Source organism: Rhinopithecus roxellana, chromosome 17 (genome assembly GCF_007565055.1).
Source record: "Rhinopithecus roxellana isolate Shanxi Qingling chromosome 17, ASM756505v1, whole genome shotgun sequence".
Classification (NCBI taxonomy): domain Eukaryota; kingdom Metazoa; phylum Chordata; class Mammalia; order Primates; family Cercopithecidae; genus Rhinopithecus; species Rhinopithecus roxellana.
The window spans coordinates 2,878,169-2,894,490 of record NC_044565.1 but is presented as its reverse complement, the minus strand read 5'-3'; the positions used below and the strand labels follow the sequence as shown (position 1 = coordinate 2,894,490).

Sequence of the window (16,322 nt, the reverse complement as noted above, 5' to 3'; positions counted from 1 at the left end):
GTCATCCCACAGACATTCCCTGAGCAGCTACTATGTGTCAATGCTAGGGTCGTGAGGATGGCATTCACACAGTCCTTGTTCTCATGGAGCACATAGTCCAGGCCTTGCCAACCACAGGACCCCCAGAGATTGGGACCTGAGTCCTTCCCTATCATTCCATAGCCACTCCCGGGTCTAGTAATCCTAGGTTCTAGAACACATTAGAGCTGGGTCTCCCAGAGTGTTTGCAAAGCCTGCTGCCCAGATAATAAGACTGAAGGTGGGATTGAGTGGGTGACCAGGGAAGGCACCACTGGAAAGTAACATTCAAGCACAGCCCTGACTGCTGAAGAGGCCAGCCCTGTAGCTATCGAGAGAAGAGCGATTTAGAAAAAGGCGGGCAGCGGCAGCCTTAGGCGGGAGTGAGCTTGGGTTGTTCTAAGAAACAGCGTATGGCATACTCCATGAAAGAGCCTATAATATTGACATTTATTTCTCCAAAGTGTCATTTTTTTATGACTCATGAAGACTTCTGTTTTATACTAGCCACCAAGTTTAGAAGCAACCAAATTGTCCGAAACGCACACGCCACCCAGAGAGCCAGTGACAGTGCGTTCATCAAGACATGATGAGTCATTTTCTTCAGGGGAATTTATTTACCAGAATCCTGGCAGTGCTATGGCTCTGGGCAGCAGCTTTTTAAAAGGAAAGGAGAAATACTGGCCCCAGGGCCCAAACAGGTGAGATGAGGAAGGAGGAGGGGGCTACCATGAGGCAAAAAGGGAGCTCTAAAAGGGAGAGCCATTTTGCCAAAGGGCTGGCTGGACCTGCTGTTTAAAGGAGGTCTGTCATTTGAATAGGCTCCGTGTTCTCACTACTCTTTTGAAAGTGGCAAACAGGCCAGTCACGGTGGCTCATGCCTGTAATCCCAGCACTTTGGGAGGCCAAGGTGGGCAGATCATGAGGTCAGGAGTTCAAGCCTGACCAACATGGTGACACTGCATCTCTACTAAAAATACAAAAATTAGTCAGGCATGGTGGCGCACGCCTGTAATCCCGGCAACTCGGGAGGCTGAGGCAGGAGAATTGCTTGAACCCGGGAAGCGGAGGTTGCAGTGAGCCGAGATCACGCTACTGTACTCCAGACTGGGCGACAGAGTGTCTCAAAAAAAAAAGAAAGAAAAGAAAAGAAAGAAAGAAAGTGGCAAACAGTACATATATATGATGAAGGCCAAGAGGCCAAGAAAAGATTGGGCTTTCATAGAAGACGATTTCCCTGAGTCCTCGTGAGACATTTAGTTGCCACACACCCATCCAACAACTGTGTGTTGAGTGCCTACTAGGTGCCAGGCACCACTAGATCCAGCTGAGTCAGAGGGACACTGGCTAATGCTTGCAGCCCCACCGACAGAGAGACACAATTTAAAATATTATTAAGATCTTCCAGCAGGGAAGAGAGCATTTGCCTATAGGCCATCAGAAGGCCATCCCCAGAGCTTGGTGACTGGACTCGGAATCAGGCTGAGTTACCTGGGAGGAGCCACTGTTCTGGGCCTCACTGGCTGGGGCAGGGACACAGAGTCTGGCCCTGGGGTGGACTTGGAGGGGGCAAGGGTGGGCCTGTAGAGGCTCCCATGGAGGCCATTTCTGCACAGTATTGAGCAATCAGAAGTGGAAGTTCCCCCTGGAAGAGCTTGGTGTCTAACTGGGGGCAATGTGCATTGTGGTCTGTTCCCCAATACAAATCACCGTTTTCCCTCCTCAGTGCTCACACCTGAATGTGCTCTCTCAGAGCCTGCCCCTGTGTGTCCTCCTGTCCTTGTTTTTCAGGGGACGACGATGACACTTTTCCCATGATTATGAGATCCCCCTCACACTCCACACTGTCCTGAGCTATGGAAGGCCAGGCTCAAGCACAGGATGATCCACCCGCGTTCACTGCCTGCGTCACACACAGATTCGGTTCCACCTCTAGCTCTCCTGGGGTGCACGCTACGGCTCTGCCTCCCGTCTCTGACCTCGCTAAGTTCTTTGGGTTTGTCAATAGAAGCCTCTGACTCACCTGATGGTGACTGGGCTCTCCCCAGGCTCACAACCTGGGGCCACCTCACCTCCCCTCTGCCATGGCCTTGGCCTCGGCCTTGGCCCCTGCAGCCCACTCTGTCCTCCATTCACCTTGAATTTGGCTGGAGGCACGGATGCCTGTGCCAGGGAAAACTGGCAAAGGGAAACAAAGAAGAGAACTGATCATTTTGCAACTACAACAGAAATTGAAACAGACAGAAAGCACCTTGCTAACTGCTGTCCTTCAGAGCATTCTCCCTGGGGAGCATTTTTGGACCCAGTGCTGCTGTGGCTGCCCCACCACTGCTGGAGTCATCCCTGGTAGTTTTGAGCAAGCTGTCATTCAGTGGCTCCCAAGCCCAGCTGCACACTGGAGTCATTTAGGGAGTCTTAAAAAATATGACACTGCACCCCCACCACAGACTCAGAGAGGTGGGCCTCCGGTATGGGTATTTTGTAAAATCCCCTGGGGGAGTCTAACATCCTCCAGGGTTGAGGACCTCCCTCCTTTGCCCTGTCTGGCCTGTGTTCACAGATGCTCCATAGGGGCCACTGGGCCATCATCGACCTCTCAATGCTCAAGGCCCTGTTTCCCTGGCTTATGAGAGTGCTTCATTAAAGCAAATGTCTAAATATTCATGCTCCAGGTTTTCTCCAAGCAGCCAATGGGTACAGTCCACCTTCCTGGAGTTTCCTTCCAAAAACTCAACTTAAAAAAAAAGTCCTTTAAAATGAATTGACAGCCCTTTGTTTCTGGATAACCCCTGAGTTGAGTTAGTGGTTCAGCAAAACAGAACTCTCCATTCACTCTTCCTCCATCCCAGCCCCTCCCCAACCGATCCCACCTCCTACTCCTGCTTCTATTCTCAGGAAGCGCCACCCCCACTAATTGCTGTGACCCAAATCATCCTTTAGAATCCTTGATTCCTTCTGTTCCCTCACCTTCCATATCAGGAAGTCCTCCCTCCGCTTCCTCCAAAGCTGGTCTCCCCTCTGTCCACATCTCAGGTCTCCCGGGGTGAACTCCTGACTTCTGCTCCCGACCACAATCCAGGCACAGCCACAATCCAGGCACAGCTCTTAATTTTTTAACTTTTTATTTGAAATAATTTCAGATACACAAAAAGTTTGCAAAATAGCAGAGACACTTTCCTTATAGCCTTTACCCAGATTACCCAGATGTTACCATTTTGCCACATTTTGCTTTATCCTTCTCCCTTCCAACTGCCACCATCCCATCCTGCCCCACACACATGTAAGCACATCACATTTTTTCCTGAACATCGAGAGTAAATTACATGTTGCCCCTTGCCCCTAAATGCTTCAGTGTGTAGCTCCTAAAAATGAGGACATCCTCTTACATAACCAGAGTTCAGCGATCAAAATCAGGAAATTAACATGGATGCAATATTAACATCTACCTATTTCCTTCAGATCTGACCACTTTTATAGCGATGGAAAATTCTAGATAGTATATTGCATTCAGTCACCATGTCCCCTTGGTCTCCTGTAATCTAGAGTTTCTATCAGATTATGTTGTTCCTGTGACAAGAGCCCTCCACTGTCCTGGGAATGTAGGGTCAGCCCTCTCTTGGGCATGCCCCCTTGCCCTGCAGCCTGGCCTAATTCTCAAGCCCATATCCCCCATCCATGGCTCCCTCCCTCGCATGTCCCCAATGCAGCCCTGTCCTCCCCACTTGCTGTGCTGGGCTTCACATCTCTAGTGCCTCTGTCTGGACCACTCTTCTCTGGCTGCTTCTGATCACCCTGAGGTCTCAGAGGAGAGGCCTTCCTTTCTCTGGTCCCACCACCACACCTGGTCCACGACATTCTGCTTTGTTTATTTCCTGCACCTTTGCAGGAAATTTTTTTTGTCTTGGTCGCTGGTTCCCCTGCGTGTTATCTTACGCCTCCCACCTCAACTGAACATGAGCCCCATGAGGGCAGGGGGTTGTCCTTGCTAATTCCTGAGCACTTAGAATGAATTGTGCCTGATACATAATAGAGGCTCAATGAACCGTTGCTGAGTGAGTGAATACATGAACGAATGCAAGGCTTTTAAACTATTTGGGTTAGAGACAATAGAATCCTTTCGCCAACACTTAAATGAGAAAGAGATTCTATAGGCACTAATTGAAGAGAAAAAGCAATTTTTTCCCCCTCAGAAAGACTTTCAAAATGTCATCCAATGCCCGAGGAAACTGATTCACCACTCTTCTCTTTCAAGGGTCCAGAATTCAAAGTAATAGAATTGATTTACTTTTTAAGAAAATATACCAGATCTTCTACGGTCAGGGATTTTGGTAGCAGGCATCTTTGCAGAAATAAGTGGCACATATTGGCCTGAAGGTCATGGTCGAGTAACACTGGGAAGAGTTTCTGACTGAGTCAGAGGCTCCTTGGTGCCTACTCCATGAGCGGAGATGGCTCCCTTTCCTGTTAGAAGGGCCTTGAGGGACCTCTGAGCGCCCGTGGAGGACCTACCCATGATGAAGTTAGAGGCCTGGATCCCCAGCCTGTCCCCGAAGGGCCTCCAGGCTCAGGCCCACAGAGCAGAGGGGAGTCAGGAGGTCAGGGGTGAGCCTGGGCAGGCAGGACCAAGCTGCTCTGACTTAAAATTGGGAAGGTTCTGCATCTTCACTGGGGAGACAAATCAATCCTTGGCTGTAGAAATGTGTAAAGTTGGCTGTGCAAGCTATGTGCTTCTCTGTGTGTACTTGTACCTCAATACTGTTTTTTATAAAGGAAAGAAGAAAATTGGAGGAGCTCCAGCTCTTCGAAAGCAAACAGCGGCTCCTGGGGATGATGGCCTGTCTGAGTCCCTGGGGAGTCCAGTGCTGCCTGCTCTCTATAGGTTTCACTGCAAAGTGGGGTCCATGGGGAACTCAAAGATCTGAACCCCAAGTCCTGCCCTCCACTGGCGCCCTAGGGAAGGTGTGCACCAGATTGAGACAAGCAACAGGAACATGTGCACCCAGCTGGGGCTGGGGCTGGGGCTCAGGCGCAGCGTAGAGGCACAGGCAGTATGTGCCTGGCAGGTGGGGGTAAGACGTTGAGGGCTCGGGAGACTCTGGGTTCAGAACAATCCCCTGCTCCAGGTCTGGAGAGAAAAGATTTCAAGAACCAGACATGAATGGGTGTGAGAGGGTTCTGCTCCTGATGGATACTGACTAGCTCCTTCCCATCCAACCTCACTCTAGGCTCCTGGCTGGGGAGCCCACTCCCGGGGGGGCTTCTGACCCTTTTACTCGACCACTCTAGCACTGCGATGCCCCCATTAAAATGGCCTTAAATCCCAACAAAGGCCTGGGGAGCTGCTTCGCCCTAGTGGCAGAGTGAGGATGGGGCAGTGGGCAGCAGGGGGGCCCACACCCTCCATCACACAGAGGCCACACCCGTCAGGGGTCTGCGTGGCAATTAGCAGGCTCGGGCAAAAACAAGGACTCTTGGGACAGCCCACATGTCCACAGGAGGCCCTCCAGTTAGGTCAAAAGAGTCCATGCAGGACTAGGACCCCACAGCAAGAAGAGCCACTGGCAAAGCTGAAATGCCCTGGTGGCTGGAGATGCAAGTGAGACCTGGGCCTGTGCGTGCACATTCTCATGGTGGATCTGGACCAGGTCAAGGAGTCATGAGTCCCCAGAGTGCTGGCAGCTACGCAGAGGCAAGGTGGAAGGACAGGCATCCTGTCTGGGGCAGACCCTGGCTGGCTGGTCTCAGCCCCCTGTTCCTGCTCCTGGTCCGATGGGCCCTGTGAGGCAGGAGGTGAGTGGTCAGACGTCCATGCTTTGGCAGAGCCACACTGCCTGGCCTCACATCCTCGCTCTGCCATTGAGGAGCTTGATGCCCTTGGGCAAGTGGCTTAATCACTTCGTGACTTGGTTTTCCTGTCTGGACACTTGGGGTAGTAATAGCAGCTGCCTCAAAGGGCTGTTGTTCTGAGATGAAAATGGATTATGAGATGCTTTGAATCGCGCTTCACACGTAGCAAGTACCTAGGTTAGCTGTCATTATAGGCATCGTTATAGGGGACCCTGAGATGAGGGGGAAGTAGAGCCGTAGGCCCACCACTCTCACTTCTCTCAGCTCCTGAAATAGCTCTTTCCCTGGGAACTGCACTGGAGAATTTTACTGTGGTCTTTTCGCTTACTGATTGTGAGACCTTGAAGAATGCAGCCTGTTTACCATGCCCTGGTTTTATGCATTTTGATATTCTCATGTGTGTCTGGTATATGGTGGGACCTTAATACTCAGATTAAGATTTTACAAAAATGACCACCTAAAATATATTTTTAATGGGGTTGCATAAGCTCTCTGATATCTGCAATGAAACATGACATCTTGATGGTGTCTTTTAAGAGTGGTAGGCCAAGTTTGATCTTGTTTAGTGATTAAAGGGTTATTGTAAGGACTAACTCTTCCCAAATCTACTTTATGGAGCCTGAGTGGTTATTATAATCATGCCTCCCTGGGTCCTTTTCTGTAATGCATGTAATCATTCTATAACATGCCCAGAAAAAAAGGTCTTCAACATTCTATAATATATCTTCTCCTTGGTAGTACAGTCTTCTAAGGACTTAGGGGTTGCCTCAGGAAAGATAAGAGTTTCCAGGAAAAAATAAAACAAACAAAAAACAGCAAGTGGTAGAATTTACCCAAAAAGATTAGAGACCACCTTTTGCTTCGCTATTTCCCATCTCCTAACAGCCCCATTCTGGTCTCGCCAGGGGAGATTTTCACTATGAGCCCATCACCCCACACCTTCTAATTCATCTTGCTTAAAGAGACTTCATCCAACCTTTGTATTCGGTCCTTCTGACAGGTAGGAATGAGTCACCGCTTTGGCTCCCAGCGACAGAAAGCAGCCCTGGCCAATTTAGCACAAGGAGAACATGCTGGAAGGTGGGCGCCTATTGCATAGTCCAGCAGGCAGCTCAGAGAAGGGACCCCAGGGTGCTGGTGGCTGGGGGGCCTGTTACTGTGGCCAAGAACACAAACATGCCCTGCAGCTTCAAGGACGCTGCCCTCCAAATGGCCCCTCCTTGCCTTGCTTGCTCCAGAGTCAAAGTGCTGGGAAGAGCGTTTTATCAGCCAAGCATTAGGCCACAGGCCTGCCCTCAGCGATACCTTGGGCAGGGAGAGAAAGTTTCAGAGGTGCCAGGGGCAGTGGGAGGCAGGCACACAAAGGGAAACTGTGGTGGAGATAAGGGCTGGATGCGAGGCATCCTCCCTTCTTTCCCAGAAAAAGCAAATAGGAAATGTGCAGGATTTGTAGGAAGAAAAATCCAGTGTACTAAAAGCATCCAAAACCAAACGTAATCGATGGATAAAAATATTATACATCTTGGAAAACTTCTGGAAAAATGGCAATTCTTCCCTAAATCAAGAGTCATTGTAATCCTAACTGAGACCTCCACAGAACTTTCTGAAAAGCTTCAACTAATTCTAAGATGCACATAAAAACAGTGTAAGAGAGCCACGATGATTTTGAAAAATAAAGACAAGAAATTCAAAACAGATGATAAAACTCTCGTAATTAAAATAATGTAGATTAAACAAAAGGATCAATGAAAAAGGCAAGAGTTGAGATACAGAACCGTATGTATGAGAATTTGGTATATTGTCAAAGGATCAATTTAGGCTGGTGGACAAAAAGACAACAGTGCTAGCTGTCTGTGGGGTAAAAATGGTTACATCATACCCTCTCATAGAAAGGAAGAGTTAACCAGAGTTGTAAAAATCAAAGTAATGCTTCAAACTATTTGAATATGTAACCTGTATATAGGATTATACTTGGATGCCTGGGATATCCAAGCCTAATCCTATATAAGGGTTAGATATCTAAGTCTAATTCTAAATGCAGGTTATTTCAAATATTTTAAAGCATTTGAAATATTTATTAGTATTAATAATATTTATATTATATAAAAATGTATTATAAGTTTCATAAATTATAGTATATAATAAATTATGTTAGATTTAGAAAATATAAATTGTTATATAAATAACATAATTATTAAATTATATAAATTATATAATTATATAATATAAATCATATATGTAATTAAATGTGTACATTTAGCACATGTATGTATATACATGTACATACAGGCCACCACCACTACCGAAAGTATTATGCTAAATAAAAATCAATAAAGCAAAATGTAAATAATGTATTAGGACAGAACATAGAAATGGACAGCCTCATTTGATAAAGTTTGTTTTGTGGATATGTTAATCCCTGCATGTCAATTTGACATCTAGAAGAAAATACAAACCAGACAAAAACGTCATTGTTTCTGATTAATGCGTCTTGGGTAATGTCTGTATTTGAGTTTGAGAAAAGATGGGTTGTGGGTCATCCTCAGAATTACAAAATTAGGAGAAAATTCAGTACAATACAATGACACAGAATCTAATGAACTAAAAATTCCTTTCGTTTTGCTATGTAAAATTTGCATTTGTATATTTAAAATTAAAATCAATTAAATGAATTCATTCTCACCATGCAAATATTAAAAAATAGAGAGAAAAGAAAATGCATTCAATAAAATATAAAAGCAATAGTAAAAAAAGAAAAATTGTCAGACTCATACTGTGGATCACTAAAAAAACAAATTCCAGGTGGATTAAGGTGAAAAAAAAAAAAAAAGCCCAAACTGTACTGATTATATGAATAAAACATAAGAAAATATATTTAAAACTTTGGCATAGAGAAGTTGTCTTAAACAAGACACAAAATACAGAAACCTAAGCAAGACTGATAAATCTGACTTCTAAGATGACAACTTCTACATAAAGTACACCACAAGCAATTAAAAAACATGCAGCAGACTAAAAACATATGTCACAGAAAAGACTCATGTGCTTTGTATGAGAGTATTTACAGCAGATTTATTCATCATAGCCCCAAACTGGTAAGAACTCAGGTGTTCATTAATAAGACAATAGACAAAAGCATGGTTTGTTCACACAATAAACTACGACTCAGTAATGAAAAGGAAGAAATTACTGATCATTGTAACGTGGATCTCATATTCTGGACAAAAGAAACCAGACACGACACAAAAGACCATATACTGTATGGTTCCATTAATATGAAGTTCAGGAAGAGGTAAAACTAATTTATGATGGAAAAGAACCTCAGAACAGAAGTTACCGATGGGGGCAGGAGAGGAGGGATTACCTGGGAAGGAGAGAACTTTCTGGAAGTTACGGTAGTATTCTTCATCTTGACAAGGGTTTGAGAGACAGCTGCATCCTTGGTCAAAATTTAGCAAATGCACACATAGGATTTGTATGTTTTACTTTATGCAAATTTTATCTTTGGAGAAAAAAATTATAAAAAAACTAATGAAGTCTAAGTGATGCTGAAGTATTTGGGGATAAGAGTACTGGTGACTACAACTTACTTTGAGATGCACCAAAAAATAAGCCGGATAGATGAATACATTATAATGCAAAGGTAGTAAAAGTAAAGGTAGAAGCTAGGTAGTGAGTGCATGGGTGTTCTCTGTAAAACTCTTTTGACTTTTCTGAATGTTTGAAAGTTTTCATAATAAAAGGTTGGGGAAGAAAGGCAACAGATTGAAGGAAAAGTATTTCCAACATACAAGAGATTTTTTTGTCCAGAATGTATAAAGAGCTAATCATCAATAGAAAAAAGACTCAACCCCAAATTAGCAAAAGCTTTCAGAAACAAAGGCAAATGCCACCAGTGCTTGAAAAGATCATCCTACTGCACTGATAGAAAAATTCAAATGAGCACCACTTGCTCCTCACCCAGCAGGCAGACACCAGCTCACTCATGTCTGACAGCACTGGGGGTAGGTGGGTGTTCTTGCATGCTGCCAGGGGCCGTGTGAAGTGGAGCTGCCACTTTGACAGTGTCTTCCAGAGTCTGTTGAGGCTGATCTTCCACCTCCCTGTACCCATGATAACAAGAGCGGCATACCCATGAGCAAACTCTATGCCTGTGCTCTAGCACTTGCTGCAGTAGTTAGCATGAAGTGGAGTCACTACGGAAAGATATGTGACCTATTGCTAAGTCAGAACCATATACAGAGCTATGGCACTTACAGAAAAGCAAAACTGCTTTGTAAGTACACACACACATACACACACACACACATACACACACACACACACAGCAGATTAAGGGTCTGGAAAAATGCAAACTCCTACCTCAATGAGGAGGTAGGATTAAGACAGAACAATTTGATGTGAAACAAATACAATTTGAAATAAATATTCAAGACCATATTCGTGTATTGCTCACCTGATTGAAAGCATTAACAGATTATTCGTCTAAAACAAAGCTGAGTCTGTCTTTCGCTTCCCCAGCACTATAGGGAAATTTCCCAGCACTATAGGAAAAAGTGCCAAAGTAAGTACTTACTTATTAGGATTTTATCACCTGTATCCCCAAACCAGACTTTAATTTCTTTCACTCATTCCTAAGGCAATTCCCATCCACCCCGCATGACAGGAGCTGGGAACTTACTGGTTCCTGGTCATTTCACACCCAGGGTCTAGGCATGTTTGGGTGACCCCTTTGACTCTGAGCAGGTGCTGCAGACAAGCACTTTCTACTATTGGGTGGATGGGGTAAGATGGTGGGGCACCTGCCATATCACTCATCAGGAGTTGGCTCCTAGTACACTTTCCTGCCCCCACAATTCCCCACCCAAGTGCTGAGTCATATCTGACTGTGCAGGCAGAATACTTTGCTAGCAGTCGCACCAGCCACATCAAAACTTTAAAGACTGATTTGCTTTTAAATGTACTGCACAGATTCGTCTTCAAGCAAAAATCTATGAGCTACACACAGCTTTTATAACTGGTAACAGCAGATGTGTGGGCGTGTACACGTTCATATATAATTTCAGCTGTTTCTCTGACATTCTGTGCAAACAAATCAAACAGCTCACCAAAACTAGTTGTAAGTTTTATTTTTATAAAATTAACATAAAAGATTCTTTAAAAATCTGCAGTTATTTACAGCAGTATTGCACAAGTAAAGTGGCAATTACCCTGTCAAAATTCATCAGTGCAAAACACAAGTAAGCCAGGGAAACTGCAATACAAATGCTACATATGCTGGGTCCTAGAAAACAGGTTAGTGATGATGGATCAGTATACAAACAGATCAGTGCTATTTATAAGTGGGTACCTGAAGAGTTCTGATACAGTAACTAGTGGTCACAGAATCTGGACATAAAACATGAGAGAGCTTCTATAGTCTGAAATCCCCAAATAAAAGTAGTCAAGTTACTTAGCTGGGAGCTTGAGGATGCTTCTTACACACAATGCTGTTTAAAGTAAACCCCAATTGATTGTGTCATGTGTAGACACGTTCCCCCCGCCCTCCACATGTGTGAGTACACACACACAGGAACCAGGATAAATCAGCAGGGATGGCAGAACCACCTGCATGGAACCACCATGAAGTCTCCTTAAAGCTTCCACGAGCTTTCACATCTTGACACCCAGTCCAGTGGGGCCCCAACCTCCCCTGAAGGAGATGGAGAATCAGGAGGGCATCGACCTGAAGAAGCAGACTGACCAAATGCAGTGACCAAATGAGTGGGGCGTGGGGAGGGGCTGTATAGTTAATTAAAATTAGCTCCTGAAGACAATTTAGTCCAGCCTCAAGCACAGGAAGTCGCACAGCAGGTGGGGGAAAACCCAACCACTCACAGTTGTCCACAAGGGGTTAGTGGCCTGAGGTGGTCCTGAGGCAGGAGCCACCTGTCCCACCCGTCCCCTGGTCTTGCCCGGCTCTAGCTCTGAACAACTGCAATGCAGCACCTCCGGAAGTGGCACATTTTAACTTTTTTCTAAACACTGAGTTGTCAGGGATACATTTTCAATAGAAAAATCTTTCCCACCTGCTGATAATACTTTGGTTTTTTTGTTTTCCTAGAGATAAAGCCTGGAGTCAGCAAAATTTGCTTGCTTGAGAAGCTAGTTGCTTTGGAACAAACAGAAGGTTGCTGGGTATTTCTTGGAGTAGAATTTTGTAGCCTGCCAGACTGAGTTTCTCACTGGCATCAAACACACACTTCATCATAAGGGCGGCAAAGCCCAAGAATTGAAACCCACTTGACTGGAAATACCAGGACCCAAAGCTGGAGAGCCGCCCTGGAGGACCATGTGGTCTGCAATGAGCTCTCCAGTCACCCCCTACACCTCTCAGGAGGTAACTTCATGGAATGGCAGGGGTGCGGGAGACAGGGATGTTAATACTTTTCAGAAATTAAGACATTAAATAAGCAGAAAATAAATATACAATATTTCTACAAGTTACAGCATTATGAAACAGTAGGACACATCACACAGAAAAAGAATCTACAATATTTACAATCCTTGATTCCGAAAAAGTTTAGAAAAACAGTAATTTGTTTACTCATTTATGCTGTACAAAATTTTACAAGAAAGGTAAAGGAAACACAATTGCACACAGACATTTGGCTCAGTTGATAAGTAAAATATGACCTACTAATCTAATAAATACTCACAATATATACATTAAGAAGGGGAAACGGCAGACAACTGTATTCCACTATATTTTTTTAATCAGAAGGAATTTTAAACTTGATTTTCTCCACAACCCCCACCCCCAACATTCTTCATCAACTGGTTTCTGGGAAGGACATCTGAAGAATCACTCACGAAGCTATTTTGTGTGTATTTATTGTGTTTCTGTGTTAAGTCACAGGACACTTTTTACAAACCTCACATGGGGAGAGGTTGTCAAGGCACAAAATCTGCATTAAGTTTCCAAAAAGGGGATTTAATTATTTTTTCTACAAAAACGTTTTTTAAAAAAGGTAAAAACGTATACCCACGGGAGGCATACTTTCTGCAGAGGAATCTTGATAACCAGATACATACAGTACAGAGACATCCAGTCATCGCTTTAAGTTCTGGTGCTAACAGCCTGTTCTTTAATACTCCTACAATTCATAGACTCTCTAATTTCCTCAGGAACTGTTTCCACATCCAGCCTGGAGGCCACCAGGCCAGAGGGAAACGTGCTCGTGTGTTGAACACAGCCCCTGGGCAGCGCAGGACAGGGCCCCCCGGTGTCTGGCCCAGGGTTGCACCCAGTGTGCGCTCCCAGGGGCTGCAGAGCTGAGGAAACAGAGTAAAGTGCTCTAGTCAGGAGACTGGCACATGAGTACAGGGATCCTGGGAGGGGGCGCCCAGAACCAAATACATCTTTGGTGTGTGTGTGTGTCCAGCAGGCCTACGGCTGCAATCCTACCACTGCTCATAACCATGGGCTTTGTGTAACCCTACAAATGGGCTCGAGACACATTAGGGAGCAAGTTGAGCTCCAACACAGCTTTAAAAATAAGTCAAAGGCCCAAGAAGATTCTTGGGGAAACGAAATTATTTAAAGAAAGAATATTTGGAATTAAATCATCTCTACCTAAAGGAAAAAGTGAATATGCAATACATAGATATATATGTGTGTGTGTGTGTGTGTGTATATATATTTTAAATTATGAAGATACAAGTGTTTAGATTTTTCCACCTAATTTAAATAATGTGAACATGCTGGCTCTTCTATTAGACAACACACTAGTTGCTGGCACTGCTGACTCATTTGAAGATTTACTTATTTCTTTTAAAAGCTGTTTAATGATTGGAGTTTTCAAAAATTTTAAGAGTTACAGAGTTCACAGAATTGTCTTCCCTCCTCAATTTCACTGCTCCCTAACCTGACTCTTTCCTGTGTCTCCCTGGGTGTCTGCTGCCTCTGAAATGACTGACCAGTGTGCGGTTTCCTTCCATTGCACTCATAAGGAGCAGGCACAGAGAAAGAGCACCCTCACTACAGGGCTGGGGGCACGAGTGGCCTGACAATATCCAACTGCCCTGGAAGAACGAAAAAACCAGACTTCTGCCCAGAAGAATTATTCTATGGTGCTGGTGGAAGTGGGATGAAGCCTATGTTTCAAAGTGAATTTAAAGGAGTGGGGCCAGTAGACTGAATGCAGGAGGACTAAAATGCAGGAGGCCAAGCAAATGGCCATCAGAAGCCCTGTTCCAGGCCTGTGCCCATTCCCATGAAGGCGTGAGCTGGATGCTGCAGCTGGACTCTGCTGTATTGGACACGGTGGCCCTCTGGGACCTGATGCTGACAGTGCATCCTGTGAACATGGGAAAGCTTGCAACCAGAAAAGCCAGCAGCACAAAGGGGCGTAGCACTTAGGTCTGTTGCTATTACTGCTATTGCCTCTTCAGAATACTTCCCAATAACATGCTCATCAAAATGGAATGAAAACCAACACCAAATGCTTCCCAGTTAATAACAGATCGCTCGAACTGTGCAAGATACAGGCGGATATTAACTCTTGTTCTGACTCAGTTTCACTTTATCATGAAAATACACTGGACCAAATCTATGCATCTGAGTCCAGACTGGAGGTACATCACAAAAAGTGATGAGGAAAGACGCAAAAATAGTCTGAAATTTTGCCACAGATGCAACTGAATTTATAAAGGTACGTAAATATTTACAAATGGGACTGGCATATCAATGCAGGTGACAACAGACCCTCTGCCCTTTTAATCAGTTCCATTTCAAAAGAACTCTTTTGGTATTAATAAAAATAATTTTAAAAGGTCAAAGAGGCAATAGTAGGGAAGGGAGGGAGTATATCACACCTCTCCCTATTTAAAAATTCTGTAATCTCTAAAAATAAACTAAGGCAGCTTTTTAAGTTAGCTGGCTCAGTTTCCACTGCAGGGTTTACATAATCCTCTGAGAATAGGCCATAGGTTCTTAAAATTTTAATACAAAAATTATTCACAATTGATTAAAAAGTTTCCATCTCCTTTTTGAAAAGCCTTATTAAAGAAGGTGATGGGGAAAACACACTGCATGTAAACACCATTCTTACACAAAATCCTGTTCCAAAAAACCATGGTTTGTACATTAAAAGGCAAAGAATGCCCCCTCCTTTACATTCACAAGAAACTTCCATTAGAAATTCTGCTGTGTGGTGATGAACAGAAAGGTCAAGTTCCCATCCAGCTCGGTGTCTTCTGAACACGTCACCTGCCCCTCCACGAGAGAACCGCTGGCTGCATAAATAATGGCACCAGGAGACCGCGGTGCTGGGGCTTGTTGGTTTGAACAAGGAAAATGTCTGCACGTATCTCGGCTCTGCAAAGAACCTGTCAATGCATTCTCCACACCAGGCGGACAATGTAACGCAACAGTCGTAAGATAACCATTTGTGGGTGTTCTTCGGCTGCTTGGTAATTATTCAAAAATACCTGAAACAACAAAAGGAAAACTTCTTAGTTTCTCCCTAATTTGGGAGTGGGGAGGGGAGGGAGCCCATATTTAAGTGAACAACCAATCCCGTCTTAAACACTATGAAAGGCACCTCTTCACGAGCACTGTATCACAAAGCACGATTCCTCCCTGAGACTGTGAAGAAAACTTGTTTTCATTCCCCTGCAAAGGGGAAGACATCCCTACATAAAGGGCAGGCATACCAATGATTTACTCCTTAAAATAGAAAAAAAAAAAAAAAAAAAAAAAAAAAAGAAAGCACCCAAAAGAATGTCTGAAAAACTCAAAGAGGATGTAAAGCAACTATCTTAACACCCAAGTTAATTGACATTCAAATATGCTGCAGATTCCCTCAGGGGTGAATTTCTGGCAGCTGTAATTTATTTGAGAAACCAGTGATTTGGAGTAATCTGCCCTAAGAAGCTAAGTAAAGGCGGGCAGTGATGCACCACTGTGCCTCTGGCTGCTTGGCTACGATAAACACTGTGACCCAGAGGGGTGCCCATGGTCACAGACACAGGCAATGTCAACCCCCATCCTCCTACCCTCCCGGTGTGGGGAGGAAAGAGCAATCCAGAACATAAAAAAGCCTCTGTGCCAGTGACCAGTCTATGTTTGTTACAAGCTGAGAAACTGTTCAAAAGGAAATCACCAGCTTATTCAATGCTTTCAGGGTCCTCAAGTCTTCCACAGCGCCCACTTTCAGGATGTAATCCATCTTGTGGGTAAGTGCAAGGTATAAATTCAAAGTTGCCAAAGACGGCGGCAACACAACACATCAACCTCAACGCCATGAGCTACAATCTGGTTCGCTGTTCAAGTCTGAAATCTGCCCTGGACATTTCTTAATGACTAATCCACACGAGACTGGGCTACGTGACTGTCTCTCCACAAATCCCCTTCTCACTGAGTGGGGGATGCCTCCAACACACCGTCGCGGGAACCACCGGCCATGAATCAGGCT

The 16,322-nt window shown here is 44.6% G+C and overlaps 1 protein-coding gene across 4 annotated transcripts in view; it reads right to left on the bottom strand.

Annotated features, from left to right (window-relative positions):
- Positions 1–10,977: 10,977 nt before the first annotated feature.
- BCL2L11 (BCL2 like 11) overlaps positions 10,978–16,322 on the bottom strand; it is a 45,364-nt gene continuing 40,019 nt past the window's right edge. For all 4 annotated transcript variants that reach the window (XM_030921124.1, XM_030921123.1, XM_030921125.1 and 1 more), the window contains one exon: positions 10,978–15,336. Coding sequence is in view for 3 of the 4 variants with exons in the window: in XM_030921123.1 (XP_030776983.1) it covers positions 15,238–15,336 (99 nt within the window). In the remaining variant the exon portion in view is untranslated. The remainder of the gene's footprint in view (positions 15,337–16,322) is intronic.